This window comes from Rhinolophus sinicus, linkage group LG01, assembly GCF_036562045.2.
Source record: "Rhinolophus sinicus isolate RSC01 linkage group LG01, ASM3656204v1, whole genome shotgun sequence".
Classification (NCBI taxonomy): domain Eukaryota; kingdom Metazoa; phylum Chordata; class Mammalia; order Chiroptera; family Rhinolophidae; genus Rhinolophus; species Rhinolophus sinicus.
In genome coordinates, this window is record NC_133751.1 from 55365449 (window position 1) to 55384747 (window position 19299).

General features: G+C 37.5%; 1 protein-coding gene across 2 annotated transcripts in view; it reads right to left on the reverse strand.

Moving 5' to 3' along the window:
- Nucleotides 1-19299, reverse strand: part of ATP13A4 (ATPase 13A4) — a 116116-nt gene that overhangs the window by 8022 nt on the left and 88795 nt on the right. For both annotated transcript variants that reach the window (XM_019723162.2, XM_019723170.2), the window contains 9 exons: nucleotides 18710-18832; nucleotides 17321-17400; nucleotides 15700-15742; nucleotides 15190-15299; nucleotides 13220-13316; nucleotides 11425-11497; nucleotides 3234-3405; nucleotides 2304-2494; nucleotides 1114-1202 (listed from right to left, as the gene is read on the reverse strand). In XM_019723162.2, the coding sequence (XP_019578721.2) occupies nucleotides 1114-1202; nucleotides 2304-2494; nucleotides 3234-3405; nucleotides 11425-11497; nucleotides 13220-13316; nucleotides 15190-15299; nucleotides 15700-15742; nucleotides 17321-17400; nucleotides 18710-18832 (978 nt within the window). The remainder of the gene's footprint in view (nucleotides 1-1113; nucleotides 1203-2303; nucleotides 2495-3233; nucleotides 3406-11424; nucleotides 11498-13219; nucleotides 13317-15189; nucleotides 15300-15699; nucleotides 15743-17320; nucleotides 17401-18709; nucleotides 18833-19299) is intronic.

The following is a 19299-nucleotide window of genomic DNA, read 5'->3' on the forward strand; positions in this document are numbered from 1 at the left end:
AAAGAGACACTGAACCCAACATGTCTTAACCTTAATTTCTGAAGGATTAAGAAATGTTAACTCACTTAGAAGACTAGTGTGCGAAGACTATTTATCTCTGTGAGTACTGAATGTACTTTATGAAGACAACAGTGTGAATTACACTCTTAACCACAGTAATGCAAATATAAAAATGAAAACTGAATGTAGACATTAGTTTATCTGTTATGCTGGGTTCATGAAGATATCGTTAGTTTGTAACGCACTGTGTGCTCCAAGTGCTTCTCTATATTTAGGAGCCTGACATAAAATGATCAGTCAGTCATTTGCTGCCATTATGTGCCATGCGTTATGCAAGGCACTGGCTATACAGGAATGAATAAGAGGGCCCTGTCTTTGAGAAGGAGACGCCGAGAGGCAGGTTGATAAAGCACTAAGTAAAAAAAGCTCAGTTCCTTTTCTCTTCTCTTCTGCTTTTCACTTACCTGATTAAAGGATATTTAGTAATGATTAACTTCTAATTCAAAAGTAGAGTAGGTTAGAGGAATCAAAATATATATATTCCCTTGCTTGAATATGTAAGATTTCTGTCTCTTGTAGAGTTTCAAAGTTGTCTCAAAATTACTAAATCTAAGCGAGTTCATTAGGTAAGGCATGGCTCTTTAAAAATAAGTTTTGCAGAGATTAAGGAAAGCACATTTCTAAAGAGGTGAAAAAGAAAGATGTAAATACAACTTTAAGAATTAACTGAAAAAGTGTTACAGGCAAAACTGCTTAAATACCTTTGAAACAGAAACATTTAGGGGAAAATTCTCTGACATTTGAAAAGGAAATGTATAAATAAATTTTGCAATCTTAAAGGGATCTTTTAAAAGAAAGGTGTTCAGTGCTTTGAAACATTTGAAATCAAGATTAGACAGAATTTTATTTCCTGACCAGCTTAATTAAATAAAAAATATGAATAAATTTAACATTTTTTAAAAATGTCAGTGCCTTGCATTTTTTAAAAACTGTACTATCCCCAAAGAATAATTGGTGTTAAGAATCCATGTCAATTGCAATTGTGACCTGCTTTTTGAAGTGAGGGTGTTAAATAAGTATAAAACATCATTATATTCCAGAGATAAGACTTACATCAAAACGCCTATATAAATCTGGAATATCAGCAAATAGAATGAAGAGGCACACAGCCAGCTGTATAACCAGCACAAGGACAAATATATCTGAGGAAATAAGAACATAAGCAATCACTTACAGAAATCAGAATATAGTGTCACATCTATTGAAAGACATATTCTCGATTAATGCTGATTAAATTTACTTGGTTACCACATCCAAATACAGCATAGTAGAGTGCTCATTTCTATGCAATGGGTCTCACCTCTACAATTTCTATATATGTCCTTGAGGCAAGTGGAAATTTTCACAACCATGTTATAAGTTCCAATTAATAAAAATGGGTAACATTGACAAAATACATTCATATTATTACAAAGAATTATTTTTATTACAAAATAAATGCCTTGAAGGCATCCAAGTATCTGAGTCTCTTTAATGCAAACCATCCACCTCAAATCCTCTTCTGGAAAAAGAAGGCTATAAATAAACAAATGTTTCAGTTGCAATAATGTAGAAGTCAGCACTCAACTGCTTCCTCACACCAAGAAGGACAAGGACAAAATAATTTTCTCTGAACAAATTTTTAGGAGGATATTGATTTTTCAATTTGTGCTTCTAAATTTTCTCAATTAGGGGGCTAGTGATGGTATCCAAATAAATGTCCCAAAGGCAAACTAGGTCACCCACTTCTAACTTACACACACTCCCAGCCCAGAATGTAAGGAAGTGGGAGGTGCATTGGCCAAAAACCTCCACAACCATCTATAGTCAGGTTCCTCTAGGCTGGACCCACTCCTGGCCTGCCAACCACACAATGCCGTCCTGACCACTGCTTTCATGGCATGAAACAAGTTCCCACTGAGTGTTAGGACCCTTCTCCCCACCTCATCCAGGATGAATCTGACAAGTAGAGAAACACATGAGTCTTTCCAATTTGGAGTGACCCCCATGAAAAGACACCTAGAAATAAACTTCTGGTGAAGGAAAGACGTGGGGGAAAAAAGCCTTAGTACTTAATGCAGCTTTGAGAGAAGGAGCAAAGGACCACAAAATGAGGCCGCACATTGTGTTTTACAGAGACCTGGAGTGGAAATCAGGAAACTCCAGGTAAGTGCCACCTCTGTAGCCGCTTCCTGCATGACCCAGGCATGCCTATCTTCCTCTCTAATAACCTCTCACCTCTGATCAGGTACAATTCTACTCACAGTTTTTATAGGTCGGCTGCCTAAATGGCTTTCCTTTAGAGAATATAAGAGCCACAATGATACAGTTTATTGTTCCCAGGAACCATATTGTAGTGTTCTCAAAACTTCTGAAGGTGTCATTACTTCCAACGTTCTCTGGAATAGGTGGAGTGGTTAATTTGGAGATGCTTTCATTTTGCCCTGTGCAGGCACTAAAAAGAAAACCAAAGAAGCTAATGAAGTAAGATGACAGGCTCATTTATATCTACACAACTCCATGCCCTCAATGCTTCCATAACTGCCTACACTTTGGGAAAGAATATATTGAAAAATAAAGAGAAATAAACCAGCACAGATAGATTTATGTTTTGGACAGATGGATGGATAGATAGAAGATAGATGATAGATGACAGATGATAGATAGATGATAGATAGATAGATAGATAGATAGATAGATAGATAGATAGAACAAGTTGTTTATTCAATAAATTGTGCACCAATTATGTGTATTAGGGCTATGTTAGAGAGAAAGAGATGAATAAGTCATAATTCTTCCCTCTAGTGGCTTAAGATCTCTGAAGATTTATAAGTAGGGTGATCATATAGTTTATCATTCAACAGGAACAGATATGAATGTGAAAAAAAGATATTAACAATTTCACTGGGATATCATGCTTAAACTGGGGCTGCCCCAGCAAACTACAACACATGGTCTCTCCAGATCGAAATGATGGTAAGAAATCCTTATTTAAAATAGGCAAAGATAAGTGCCAATGAATCTTATCATCAAACTATGCTTGATGAGAGAAAGTCACTGGAAAACTCCGCCAAGGACTTAAGGAAGCCAAAGCCTTTGGCAGAATGAAGACCTATTTGCTTCTCATCATATGGCCAGACGGTTTTTGATAGACATTATAATGTGGGAAGTTGGAATCCAGGCTGTGATCATACCTGTGTATATCCATGGAATACCAAGTCTGCCTCTGAACCAGAATGAAGCCCACAATGTGCATGGCCAGGCTGAAAATTATGTTGAAAATCACAGAGAGCAGCAAAGGTGGGGAGATCAGCCGTCCTGCAGGTCTGAAAGGCACCAGTTTGGGGTAGGCACCATTCAAAGTCACTACAAAATAAATTCAAGTTTTATATGCAGGAGAGCAGGAAAACGTGTTATTCTTCATCAGAAGAATGGTTTACCTTCTTAGGCCCACAGAGCTGAGGAAACTGACAAATTGAAGTATACCACAAACTGAAGGATCTACACAATAAATGGATTCAAACTGAAATCATATGAGGAATTCTTAAGAAAGCAGACATAGAACAACCACAAGATGCCTACCAAATGAGCAAAGACTTTTAAATTATAGGTAAGGGGACACACTTTTCAAATACGGCTTGTGGGAATGTAAATTGACAAAACTTTCTGATGGACAATTTGGCAATGAATATGAAGAGATTGAAAAATGTTTATAACTTTTCACATAGGTATTCCACTCCTGCAAATTTATCTTATGCTAAAAATTCCAAGATGTAGAAAGATGTTCATCACTTACAATAAATTATGCACCTCTATACAATGGGAAAATATGCAGTCACTAAGAAGCAATGCTTTAAAATATTTAATGACAAAATAATGAGTGACATCAGCAAAATGGCAGAGTAAGCAGCTCCAAGATCCCATCCCTCCACAGAAACTTCAAAAAACAAGCAAAAACTGTAAGAACCAACTTTGTCAGAACTCTGAAAAGCAGACAAAGATTTACAGCATCCAAAAAAATGCTGAATCAAGAAAAAAGCAACTTAAAACTTGGAGGAAAGTTTTGTGTATTTTCACTTGCCTTTGACTCACACCTTCCTTAGCTCAGTGACAATCTTGAAGACCCCTTCCCAGTGAGGGACTCTGGTCCCTGGTTACAAATTAATCTGTATGTCTGCTCTAATCTGTCTGGGGTCTCCCTGAAGTACCAGTACAAGGTTCTCATCTCTGTTTCATCTAGTGCAAAACTTCCTTGGGATGGAAAAGCAGCATGCACTGCTCAAAAGCATTGTAAGGCTAACAAACTACCTGCAGTCGTCCCGGGCAAAAGATTATAGTTGACCCATAAAATAACTGCCTAAAGCCTGGAAAGAAAAGCTAAAGAAATTTTCTTTGGGAAATTATGGTATTCACAATCAGCTGTGTATATTGAGGAATATAGAAAGCCAGGTACATACCCAGGGCAGGATGCATGTTCAGAAAAAAACAAACAGAAATATCCTATGCTTTCAGCTCTGGATGCTCTCTAGACTCAGCAGAAGCCAGGCTAAGTGCTGAAGTGCCCCAGCACAGAACAAAGCTGCAAAAACTGGGAGAGGTATTTCTTTGTTCATATTTTTAAACTCATGGAGTTCAAAGAAATCTCCCTCGAAATACTAGCTGAACAAAAGCTAAAGGAGCAGAGATTTCAGCAACCACACATGACAGCTGATAAAGTCTTTACAAAAAATAGTTTAGGAAAATCACTAAACAAATGGACTACTACAACCTCCAAAAAACAGCAAAACAAAAATCATCAAGCCCTATGGAAAGGGAAGAATCTGATTTCCAGAGTTAAGATATTATAAAATTCAATGGTACAAAATAAATTGAAAAAAATCATCTCTGAGGAAACCCAGACATTGGACTTCAAAACTATCTCAAATATGCTCATAGAACTCAATGAAATCAGGAAAATAATGTCTGAACAAAATTAAAATGTCAATATAGAGATAGTGATTATTTTAAAAAGCCAAAATACCAGTAAATTCTTTTTAAAGAATCCTTTTTAGGATTATGTCACAGAAATGGTGGTGTGGGGTGAGCCTCTGAAATTTCCCCTGGAATTTACAACAAATTGAGCAACTATAATTCCACAAAGAAATCCCTGCACAGTGGACCAGCAAGACTAAGAGATGTGAAACTGAAATCATCTAAAGGTGGGCAAATTGGGTGAGTGGGGAAGGAGTGAAGCGGGAAATGTGGAGACTTGGGCAGTGCGGGCACAGGACACAGACCAGAGACCAACCAGAACTCAGAGCTTCAAGCTCCCTGCATTCTGGAACTACCGCAGTCGTGGGAGAGGGAAGCATTCGGACTGATAGCACGTCACTTATGGCTCACAGTCCCGCCTGAGGGATCAGCATATAACACAGCTGAACCCAACACCCATGGCAGAGACCTCAGAGCAAAGACTGAGGGACGATGGGTGAGAACGGCAGTTTAAGTTCTCACTGCCAGGCAGAGGAGGGAAGATATAGGCACAGAGCCTGACCGACCCTTTCCCACCCTCCCAGAGCTCATCCCACCCCCACCTTCCCTGTGCTAGAAGTGGAATGGTAGCAGTGTCCATTCCAAGAAGAGAATATTTGCAGTTCTGAGAACTGGGGTCCTGCAGCCATGGACTCGCAGCCCAACTAGTTCCAGTGAAGGGGAGGGAGCCCTGGGTACAAGATGGGCTGTGCTGGTGGTTGCTGCCATTGCTCAGAACCACCTTTCACAACCCACCCCACCCCTGCCCCCACCCATCTGGGCAGATCACTGCAGGGGTAAACAGAGCTGCTGAAACACACAGGCCCTGAATCTGGTGCAGGAAGAGCTTTGGAACATCAGAAGCTCTCCATGTCCCCCCACAGTGTGGTGCCCTGAGACCCAGGTGAAGCCCACCTTCCAGGGAACAACCCCCGCCCCCCATTGTGTGAGAAGCCAGAACAGGGCAGAGGAAATATAACACTACAGTGTGAGAGAGAATAAAAGGCAGCATAAGAGAGAAAATAAAACATTCCACCAACACCTACTAGAAGCAAAAGAAAGACTTCCCCCTATCAACCGGTTGCAGACCCACTCCTATAGATGCCTAGGAAGAGGAATAATAATTCATTAATTGCCATGAATAACCAAGGTAACAAGACAGCTCAGAAAGAAAATGAAAAGTCTCCAGAAAATGAACTTAAAGGCATGGAAATATTTGACTTAAATGACAAAGAATTTAAGATTGCAGTTCTTGAAAAACTCAACAAGATGCAAGAAAACAAAGACAGGCAGTTTAATGAACTCAGAAATATAATCAAAGAACAAAATGAACATTTTGTCAAAGAGACTGAAATTTTTAAAAATGAACCAAATAGAATTTCTGAAGGTTAAGAACTCAATAAAAGAAATGAAGAATGAAATAGCCAGCTTAGGTAGTAGAGCTGACCAGATGGAGGAAAGAATCAGTGAAACCAAAGATAGAACTCTGGAAATGACACAGATAGAAGAAGAGAGAGACTTGAGAGTTAAAAGAAATGAAAGAACTCTACAAGAACTTTCTGACTCCATAAGAAAGAGCAATATAAGAAAAATATTGAGAATACCAGAAGGAGAAGAACAGGAGAACGGAATGGAGAGTATATTCAAACAGTCGACGAGAACTTCCCAAACTTTTGGAAATAACTGAGTTCTTGAATCCAAGAAGCAAAGAGAACACCTAATTACCTCAATCCCAACAAGCTGAATTCAAGGCACATTGTATTGAAGCTGTCAAAAATTAACGACAAAGAAAGAGTTCTCAAGGCAGCCAAGGAAAAGAAGACAGTAACCTACAAAGGAAAGCCCATTAAATTATCATCAGATTTTTCAGCAGAAACTCTACAAGCCAAAAGGGAATGGACTCAAATATTCAAACTATTGGAAGAGAGAAATTATGAGTCAAGAATAATATAGCCAGTAAAGATATCCTTTAGACATGAAGGAGGAATAAAGACCTTTCCAGACATACAGAAGCTGAGGGAATTTTCTGACACGACCTGCACTACAAGAAATACTGAAGGAGGCTATTCGACCAACATCAACAGGGATAATTTGTGGCAACCAAAACATAAAAACGGGGAGAGTAAAGGCCTGAACCGGAATATGGGAATGGAGAAAGTAAGCATGCAGAAGAAAATGGAATACTACTCAAAAAAAAAAAAAGTCCAGAGCTGAAATATATAACATAAAAAAGAAGAAACAGTGGGGAAAAAATCATGGAATACAACCACACTGAAATAATAGACAGCAGCAAAAAGACAAACAATGGAGACACCGTCCTACCAGAAAACCAAAGATAGAATGATAGGAAATCCTCATATATCAATAATCACCCTAAATGTAAATGGACTGAACTCACCCATAAAAAGACACAGAGTAGCAGATTGGATCAAAAAACTAAAAACCAACCATGTGCTGCCTCCAAGAGACACATCTCAGCTACAAACAAATATAGACTCAAAGTGAAAGGGTGGAAATTGACACTCCAAGCAAATGGTATTCAGAGTAAAGCAGGTGTAGCCATGCTGATATCAGATGAAACAGACTTCAGGATGAAAAAGGTAACAAGAGACAAAGATGGACATTTCATAATGATAAAAGGGACTATAGAACAAGAAGACATAACAGTCATCAATATGTATGCCCCCAATCAGGGAGCACCAAATTATACAAAGCAACAATTAACAGGACTGAAGGAATAAATTGACCAAAACACAACTATAGTAGGGGACCTAAATACATCATTGACAGTTATGGATAGATCATTCAAACAGAAAATAAATAAAGAAATATCAGCCCTAAATGACACATTAGATGAAATGGACATTATTGACATTCATAAAGCACTTCATCCTAAAACATCAGACTATCCATTCTTTTCTAGTGCACATGGAACATTCTCAAGGATAGACCATATATTGGGACATAAAATTAGCCTCAGCAAATTTAACAAGATTGAAATCATACCACGCATATTCTCTGAACACAAGGCTTTGAAATTGGAGGTCAACTACAAAAAGAAAGCAGGAAAAAACCCACAAATATCTGGAGATTAAACAACATAGTTTTAAAGAACAACTGGGTCAAAAAAGAAATAGAGGAGAGATCAAAAGATACATAGAACCAACCAAAAAAAATCTTCTCCCATTCAGTTGGTTACCTCTTTATTTTGTTGATGGTTTCTTTTTCTGTCCAGAAGCTTTTTAGTTTGATATAGCCCATTCATTTATGTTAGCTTTTACTTCCCTTATCTCTTAAATCAAATTCATAAAATCCTGTTTGAATCCAAGGTCCATAAGTATAATACCTATGTTTTCTTCTATGCAGTTTATTGTTTCAGGTCTTATGTTTAGGTCTTTGGTCCATTTTAAGTCAATTTTGATACATGGTGACAGATAGCAGTCTTGTTTCATGTTTTGGCATGTGGCTTTCCAATTCTCCCATGATCATTTATTAAAGAGGCTGTCTTTTCTCCATTGTATGTTTTTGGTTTCTTTGTTGAAAAGTATCTGTCCGTATTTATGTGGGTTTATTTCTGGGTTTTCAATTCTATTCCATTGGTCTGTGTGTCTGTTTTTATGCTAATACCATGCTGTTTTGATTATTGTTGCCCTGCAGTACAAGCTGGATTCAGAGAGTGTAGTACCTCCAACATTGTTCTTTTTCCTTAGGATTGTTTTGGCTACTCAGGGTCTTTTGTGGCTCCATACAAATCTGATGATTTTTTGTTCTATTTCTTTTTAAAATGCCATTGGACTTTTGATGGGGATTGCATTGCTTTGGGTAATATGGCCGTTTTAATTATGTTGATTCTTTCAATCCATGAACATGGAATGTCTTTCCATTTAATTGTGTCTTCTTCAATTTCTTTTAAAAATGTCTTATCCTTTTCAGTGCAAACAATGCCTCCAATAAGGGGCTAATATCCAAATATATAAGGAACTCATACAACTCAACAACAAAAAAACAAACAATCCAATTAAAAAGTGGGCAGAGGACCTAAATTGATATTCTCCAAAGAGGACATGCAGATGGCCAATAAACATGAAAAAATGCTCAACATCACTAATCATCAGAGAAATGCAAATAAAAAACACAATGAGATATCACCTCACACCAATTAGAATGGCTTCATCAACAAGACAAATAACAAGTGTTGGAGAGGCTGTGGAGAAAAAGGAACCCACATACACTGTTGGTGGGAATGTAGATTGGTGCAGCCGCTATGGAAGGCAGTGTGGAGGTTCCTTAAAAAATTAAGAATAGCTTTTCTGTCGGTGGATGCCAACGAGTAAGCATTTTTAAAGTCTCCCCTCCTGCTGTCATCATGTCTAACTCAGAGTCTCCCAAAGAGTCTGAACAGCTGCAGAAGCTCTAAATTGAATTATGGTACCAGATAAAATCATAGATGGGAATGAAACTTGTGTGTCATCCATTATCATGTGTAATCAATAAGTGATTAAAAATCCTCTTGAAAAAAAATTAAGAATAGAATTACCATATGACCCAGCAATCCCTCTCCTGAGTATCTACCCAAAAAATCTGAAAACATTTATCCATAAAGATATATGTGCTCTGATGTTCATTGCAGTTTTATTTACAGTGGCCAAGACATGGAAACAACCAAAGTGTCCTTCGATAGATGATTGGATAAAGAATTTGTGGTATATATACACAGTGGAATACTATTCTTCCATAAGAAAAGATGAAATAGTGTCATTTGCAACAACATGGATGGATCTTGAGATTATTGTGCTAAGCAAAATAAACCAGACAGAAAAAGTGGAGAACCATATGCTTTTACTGACATGTGTATATATAAAACTGAAAACAACAAAGGAACAAGACAAACAAATGAAGAAACAAAAACTCATAGACACAGACAATAGTTTAGTGGTTACCAGAGGGTAAGGGGGGAGGGAGGTGGTAGATGAGGGTAAAAGGGATCAAATATATGGTGATGGAAGGAGAACTGACTCTGGGTAGTGAACATACAATGTGATACATAGCTGATGTATTAATTGTACACTTGAAACCTATGTAACTTTATTAACAATTGTCACCCCAATAAACTTTAATTCAAAAAAATCATTTTTATAATTTCTCTTTATTGACATTCTCATTTTGTCTAGTAAAGGTAACTATTTGGGCAAGTATAAAAGTGTGTATTATTGTATTTTTGTTTTTTTAATTCCACTTTTTATTCCTACATGATTTAAAAGATAAATGCATAAAAATAATGATATACCTAGTAAGCTATTGGGCACACAATTGATAAAGATATAATTTGTGACAACATAAAATGAGGAGACAGAGCTGTAAAGTAGAAGAGTTTGGGCATGTTATTGAAATTAAGTTATCAATTCAAACTAGATTGTTATAAATTTAGGATGTTACATTTAATCCCCATTATTATATATTTTGAAAATCCCACAGTCAACATCATAGTCAAGAGTGAAAGATGGAAAAGTTTTCCCCCTAAGATCAGGAAGAAGAGAAGGATAACCACTTTTATCACTGCTATTTAACGTTGTACTGGAGGTTCTACCTAGAGCAATTAAAGGATAAATAAAAATCACCCAAATTGGAAGGAAGAAGTGACATGATACTATACACTGGAAATCCCAAAGAATTCACAAGAGAGCTACTAGAATTAATAAACAAATTAATAAACTATGTTGTAGTAGTTACAACATCAACACATAAAAATCAGCTGTATTTCTATACATTGGCAATGAACAACTTAAAAAGGAAATTAAGAAAACAATTCCATTTCAATAGCATCCAAAAATATATGATACCTAGAAATAAATTTAACCAAAGAGGAGAAAGACTTTACACTGAAGATTATAAAACTTTGCTGAAAGAAATTAAAGAAGGCATAAATGAATTGAAATATATCCAATATTTATGAATTGGAAAACTTTATATTATTAACATTTCCATACTAGCCAAAGTGATCTACAGATTGAATTCAATTCCTATCAAAATTCAAATGGCTGGTTTTTTTTTCTGAATGGAAAAGCTGATCCTCAAATTTATGTGGAATTGTAAAAAGGTCTGAAATGTCAAACAAATCTTGAAAAAGAAGAGCAATGTTGGAGGACTCACACATCCTGATTTCAAACTCACTACAAAGATAATAATTAAAACAGTGTGTTACTGGAATAAGGATAGACAAACAGACCAATGGAATAGATTTGAGGATACAATACTAAACCCATGTATCTATGGCCAATAAATTTTCAACATGATTGTCAAAACTATTCAATGGAGGAAAGAAAAAAAAATCTGAGGGAAGCACATCTGGGAAGAAAGTTTTAAAAATTGGCTTACTTGTTACACCAATAAGAGTTGTAATGGCCAGATCCTGGAACAAAAACTGGTAATTTGATAGGCTGTTGGTCTCCTGAAAATAAAAAGGAAGGCAGCTCAAAAAAGTATGACCTTCTGAATGAAGTTTGACATCAACTGTATTCATTTTCTCACTGCAATATAGGATTGTCTAAATTACCAAGGAGCTAGAGTGATGAGAGTTCCGCTGATGTTGGTGGAAGTACTGAAGACAAGGCTGCTAAATCCTGTCTAACCAGGAGAGCCATCATCATGTGCTTTGTGCTGGGTCCTTTGTGAATCACCATCACCCCTTATTGAGGGAAACATCTCACTCTGCTAGATTCATCTCTACTGTCTTTTCTACTTGTTAGCAGAAAAGTTGGGGTTGTTCAGGTACAACAAAACAGTGCATTCCCAGTAGTAAAAAGTGACAAATGTGTGGTGATCTTACCAATATTCTACTGATGGAAAAATGAAAATAACTAAATCAACTGTCTGTATTCTTGGCTGTTGTTAGAAAGTCCTGATAAATCACCCTGATATTCTTCAGGAAAAAAATGTTTAGGTCTTACTGATTTCAAGTAACTTACTTCCTTGCCCCCCCACCCCCACCCCTTGGTGGAAAGGAGATAACGACGACCATGTTTAACTCTACTTTTGAGCGAGAGTTATTGTGATTCCAAAATAGAGCCTAACTCTTATAAATACTCTTTTCTCCAATTCCTTCATTGTTGAGTGGGAAAAGACATAGGTAATCTGAAAATAACAAAACTAAAAATTACAACCCAGGAGCAAAAGGGCAAGACATAGAGATGAATCTAGATATCTCCAGCACAAATGGAATTTCCTTGCTCGATGCTGACTAATTGAAAAAGCCCCCACAGGTTGAGACCATATAGTAGTCATGTATTTTCTCCTTTTATGTTTCATTAAATAGAAAGAGACATCACAAGACCTATGTATTTTTTGTGGTGTGATATGCCAAATTTTAAATCCCTATCTATATTCAGGAAATCAATGATATGCTGACTTGTACTACTGCATGAGGGTCCATTGTTAGATTGTCAGGAATTTTGTGAACTGGTTGTTAAACACAGCCAATATAAAAACTTAAATTATACAGATTTACCATTAAATAAATTAGACTAAAAACAGAGGTAATAAATACTCAAACTTAGCACTTCCTAATCATTTTCCTACATTTTACTGTTATCTATGCCTATGAGGTTTTTTTGCAACTCTTATGTCTGTATGGTGCAAATACTATATTATGGCATGCTACTATACATCTCTCCCCAACTACACGTTCAAGTGACATCAGGTGGATAGCTTAAAACCAGTGTGAGTATTTACACCACTGGAATAGGCAAACATTAATAATCAGGGCTTGTTTTTCCAGAGAGAGCCAGTTACGAAATATTTACCAGCACCCCAACTCGAGCCTCATCTTTAACGAACGGTAGACTAGGGGAAAGACATACTGGAACTGGGAAATCAGAGACTGGGTCTAAGCAGGCAAAAGCAACAGTGAGAAAGTGATTTGCACTGTTCTAATCTTCATCTACCACTAGATAAGAAGTTTCTCTGTCAGTCAGACAATTCACACCAACAACTTTTCCCATGTACATCTGTCTATTTCTGATTTATTTTCAAAAACTTTATAAAGATCATTTCAGAGGGACTGTTAGTGCCCAAATATTCTATTTGCGCTTTGTTTAAGAAACATTTCAAGTTGAGAGTGCACAGCCCCTGGGTTCAGTTGTCACTAACCAAGAAGCTAGGTCCTAAGTCATACCCAGTAGAGCAGCAGAACACCGACATACTGAATCATGCTGTACAGAGCCATGTACTTGAACATGCAGAATGAGGTAACGAGAGCTGCACGTCCTTCCCTGTGTGAGAAAAGAAAGTAAAAAGAAATGAAATGAAAGTAATGGAAAGAAACGAGATCAGTTATTCTGTGCTGTTCAGCTGACCCAGGAGAAAAGATCAGAAGCTTGATTATTGAGCAAAATGCTGGACAGCCTTGAGCCCTTGGGATCTGACTGTCAGTATGCTAAATGACTAGATTTTCAGGAAAGGCTGATCCCGGTCCAAGGTCCACAGGCCTTGATCCAGTGATGGAGCCAGATGTAGAGCTCCTCTTGTCCTCTCCGCAGGCATTACTTCAGCTCAGAGTCAGGGGACCTGGCAACTGGTCTCAGGTCTCAGCCCTACTCACTAACGTGATTTCCTTTCTTCTGGTCACAGTTTTTTCATCTGTGAACTGAGGAATTTAAATAAGATTGCAGGTTGGTGGCTGGGGGTGGGGTGTGTGTGTGCAATTTTCATGCAGGTGCTTCAGGAGTTTGGCAAACATTTCATTCAAATTTTATCCGGCCACCGCAACTTTTCCTAAAACTGGACTAAAATAATATGCACACTCAAATTCGTCATATGTCTAATTTGAATAGACTGGAAACAACAAGCGTGTTTATTTGTGCTACTGTTGTTGGAGTAAATGATGTATATTTAAAGCATGAAATAAAGTACTTACGAAATACCAACTTTATTTCTTTCCTCTTGGAAAAAAATAGAGTTTGAATTTACTTCTGGTCCTACTGGTTTCCTGGGATTCCAAAGCCTGATCCTCATGCCAGGCTTTCTCCTGTAGCAGGGCTTTGCTGCTGCCATTTGTTCAACCTAGAAGGTAGTTTCTCCTCATCCTTCACCTCCTTAGAAAGGCTCCCCCACACCACCTGAGGCAGCCAATTCCACTGCCCCAGTCATCTTCCTACTTTTCACATTACCCTTGATTTACCTATGCATGTGTTTGTTGCCTGACTTCCTCACTGGAGAAAACCTTCATGAGATCAAGGGACATCGGATTTATTTGCTTTTGGCTCCCCAGTGCCTCCAACTGTTCTTGGCACTGTGTCTACATTATAAATATTTGTTGAATGCATGAATTAAAAAAAACAAAAGCAAACATTGGGAGGAGCTAGCCAAATCATTATTTTAATGAGGTGGAAAGAGTATGATATTTATAGATAAAACACATTTAGACAAAATTAATTCTAATACAATCTCCAATCCTATATGGCTGTGCAAGCTAGGAAATATCAATTAAGTTCTCGGAGCCTGAATTTCTTTATTTGTAAAAGACATAGTCACCATTTCTACATCTCCAGGCTTTTCAAAGTATAAGATAATAGGCATTAAAGCACTTTATAAACTGCAAACATATACTAGTTATAATAACTGAAAGCAGCCACAGTGCTAACCATCTCTATAATTCAAATAAAATGCAGCAGAAGTACATGTTCGGAGGTGAGGCTGGGGGGAATAAAGCACCAAGGGAAATTTTAGATGGAGCAGCAAAAAGAACTGTTTTGAAAACTAAGAATGGGAAGGATATTCCAAGGAAGTGTAAAGAGGCAAAAAAAAAAAAAAACCGAAAAAAAAACGGGAAAGCCAATGGAGAAGAGAAAGTTTCTCTTAATCCACCATTATAAAGCATCTAAGGAGACACATTTAAAATAATAATACTAAGATTAACACTTTCAAAGCAGTAAAATATTCCAGATTCCAACCTTCTAAAAATAATCTATTCAGTGATTTTTCATTAGAAATGCCACTGCTCTCCCAGGGTTATTTTTAACCCTTGTAAGTCCACTGGGAAAGAGAATGTTTGACCACATTCTCCCACAAAGCATCCTCCCCACCCAAGGACACAGTTCCCCTCATCTTTGACTGGCAGAACAATGGTGGAAAGTGCCTACTTACTTGATAAGGTGAGGTACACACTCAATGTTTGGAGTTTTAGATGTGAAAGGTGAGGCCACAGATGCTTCCTGCTCTGATAAAGAGATGCCCACATGAGCCATTTTCAAAGCCTGAAAGCAAAGAGTCAGCTTATTGTCCACGCACACTCACATACATTTCTCCTGAGACCGCATACGACAAGCCCAATTAAGGGGCCACAATGTGGCCTGTGGGTCCAAGCACTAGCTAGGAGATGACCAGATTTTGCTCTGTCTGACACATAAGAAAGAGAAGGCACTGGGACACCTCACCAAAGAAGTGGGCACTTCAGAACCAAATTCTACTTAGACTATAGTGGCCACTGAGTCATTGTGAAGCTTTGGTCAGGAACCCCCCAAACTCTCAGTATCAGTTTCTCTACCAAGAGGAATGGAGGTGGTATATATATCCCAGGAGATACTATCTCTATAGGGCTCCAGGCAAGTACAATCGAGTGTGAGATTATGGTCCCACACACTGGCAACTACTTACCCCACAGTCATTGGCTCCATCACCGCACATACCTACAAAGTAACTAAAGGGGAACCATGTCAATTTTACTGGAGATCAAAGCAATCTTACTTGTTAATTTCTCTAATTAAAAAAAATAAAATAAGCTTCATTACTTCGGGTTCAAACTTATTATTTACTTTAAGGGAGTTTCCCTAACAGTGTGGTTTGACTAAAAAAAATAAAGCTTGACTCAGCACTTCCTACAACGGATTAGGAAATCCAGGGCACCATTTCCTGACCCAAGTGTTTCAGGGAGACCCTGCACTTCACTGTCTAGGAAACCGCTTTGTCAGCTGTAAATGGGATGTTCACAACTATATGATGAGACAGCATAGCTTAGTAGAGAGTGCACAGGATTTGAAACCAGAAGATCTAAATCATGTTAATATTTTGACTGTTGTTTTTCTCCCCCACAAAGTGCTGTACGTATTCAGTGAGGTGCTATACGGGAAAGTGCTTTATACATTCCAAAATGATAAACAAGAATTACTTGTTGCTGATGTTAATGGTAACACGAAAGGAAATCTGCCATGTTAGCAGTCACTCAACTAAAAAATGTGGTGCCAGGCCCAGACAGAAGACAGAAAATGCATCCCTGCTTCAGGATCACTGTTTGCAGCTGGGAGAATGCCGCCTCTTAAATTGCTGACCAAGATTATGGATAGTTTGCTTTTTAAGGTAAGAGCAATTTGACAGCACTTACAGAATTTTTCGTGCTTCTTTTATACATTGCTGTAGGAAGGCAACTGGTTTACTACCTAGGTGTTCAACCACATTGAGAAGACAGGGCTGAAATCTATGTAATTTTACTAACAATTGTCACCCCAATAAATTTAATAAAATAAAATTTAAAAAAAAAAAAAAAGAAGAGAAGACAGGGCTTTCTGAATCAAGAAGTTTGCCTAGTGAATGAATCAAGTGAGTAGGACGGTGGAGTGGTGATGAGTAGGATTCATAGGTAGGTGTGCCAGCACCAGGAGTAGAGGAAACTGCCAGGACTCCATGAGTTCCTTTAATGAGAAATAAAGGGTTCTAAATGATGAGCATTTTATCTGCACTGCCCATTCTATCTGTAGAGACCCTTTGTGTTAGAAGAAAAATATTCTTCTGATTTAAGATGGAGAGACTGCTTTGGCATAAGAATGTCTTAATATTTTGAAGATTATTTGAATCTTTTGTCATATGAATCTCCCTATATTACAAATTTGATGATAATTTGTAAAAATGAAGTCTACATTTTCAGTTTCTTCAGGAGCTGAGCTCAAATGACCTTTCCAGGCTTATTTCTCACCATATCCTTTTATGCCCCTTATGTTCTAGTTCAGTAGTTCTCAAGTCTGGATACAAAATTGACCTATGTGAGAAGCTTTGCAAAAGTACTGATGTCCAAGGCCCATGTGAGCAATTGAATCAGACTCTATGGATGGTACTGTCCCAATATTGCTATTTTTTTTCAAAGCTCCTGAGATAACTGTTGTGTGCAGCCAGGTTAAGAACCACTGTCCTAGCCAAACAGAGTGACTTCCTGTACCTCTTACACTCCCCCTGACTGCCATGCCGCCATTGCACTTCACACCACCTGAATTGGTAAAGAACCTACTCCAGTTTCTGGAATTCTTCCACCAGACTGGATTTCTGCCCAGGAGACATTCTTGCAAATATGGTTCCATTCATCAGTATCTGAAAGGAACCCAAAATTTTTATTATGTCAGCTGGTCATACATGAAATAATTGGTAACACTCAGAATACTGACTGGGTAATGATATCCATGCATGCAAAAAAACATTGTTTTCCAAGAAGTCTTCCTTTGCATTTTAAGACAGGCGTTGAGACATTGGTCATCAGATAAGTGACCAGGGAGACCAAACTCAGTAAAGATGACTACTTAGTAAAAATATTTGATGAAAATGATGACCTATAGGAATTTAGCTCAGCTGCCATAGAGAGTATGGTCCTAAAAAATCCTGAACTTACTGGAACCTTAAGCCAGTATGAGAAATGAAAAGATAACAAGAGGTCAAGATCCCAGGAGAAGGAAACGAGGCAACAACTTCTTAGAAACTAGTGGAAAAACAGCCTAATGGTGAAACAGTAACTATTTGTTATTTTTGACTTAACCATACCATCTGGGCTTGACCAACTGTGAAACTCAGCTAATATTCCAAGCCAAATTTGGAGTATGGAACATTGATGGTTTGATAGTATAAAAACTTATACTAGTTCCCTCCACCTGAGCTCCATTTTACAGAGTCTACACTCGTCTATGTTAGATCTATATGCCTCCTGCTCTTCTTGGTAGTAAACTCAACTTAGTGTTCAGTTAGCCTCAAAGTCTCTATTCTTTTTTTCTTAAATAGTATCTTAGATAATGAGAACTTGAATATGAATAATTTATCTCTGGGTTACATTGGTCATAATCTTTCTCTAGCTTGTTCACATGCTTTATATATATATATATATATATATGTATATATATATATATATGTATATATATATATATATATATATATGTATATATAATGTATACATATATATATATATATATATAACTTACCTGCCCCCACTATTGGTTTGTTCTTCCTCAGAAAAGCTTTAAGTTTGACCCTCTTGTATTTAAAGGTCCTCTATCAAAAACTTAATGGAATTCCACTATTCCTGGCCTGCTTTCTTGTATAATTGCTAGATTTCCACTATACTGTGAGACACCTAATCATGGCAATATAGTGACAACGACCCAAAAGTAACCCTTATGACTTGGGAAGTCACTAATACTTTAATCCCCCAGATGATAAAAAACTCAAGTTTACTTATTTTAAATCTAGTAGGAAATTAGACAACAGTAAGCTCTGCACAAATATCGGCCTCCCTTATGATACATTGAATAGGTATATCTTGCCTGTTTAGAGGTTTGAAATTGCTGAGGATCGTGCTCTGTAAATGACAGTTTCATCATCTTTACTGGGACATTGGTATCCTTTTAGAACTTACCTTTGGCAGTAGGCTGCTGAAATGTTGACTTATAACCTGAAAGGATTTTCCACTTAGGGCAAAATGGTAACTTCCTTCTCTGCTATTATCAGAGACTTCTTCCCAGATATTAATGTAATTGTCCTGCAAAGCAAGACACAGTTATTTTAGACTTGATAGAGTGGGCCTAACCACAAGCATACCTGAGGGAAGGTAATGATGGTAGTCTGGGGCCTCTCTTTAAAAGTCACTATCCCGCCCTGATTCCTCAGAGAAGCACTTTCTCTTTGCTAGATCAATCTTTGTACATCACCTCTAGTGAATAGGAGAATAAAACTTACTCATGTCCTGTTCTCGTCCTGATTTGATCTCAGTGAGTCCCAGAGAAGAGCACATTTCACATATTTCACATGTGAAATACAAAAGCACTACAGCTTAACAAATCTCTCCCTGAAGTGAGAACTTACTATTTTTTTCCATACAGAATTAATATTCTTCCACAAGGACACAATAGAGGTAAGATATTGACAATATTGAAGATAAATGAATAAAACCTTTTTCCCCCATCCTGAAGATATAATCTGATTTTCCAATTCACACAGCAGTATCTC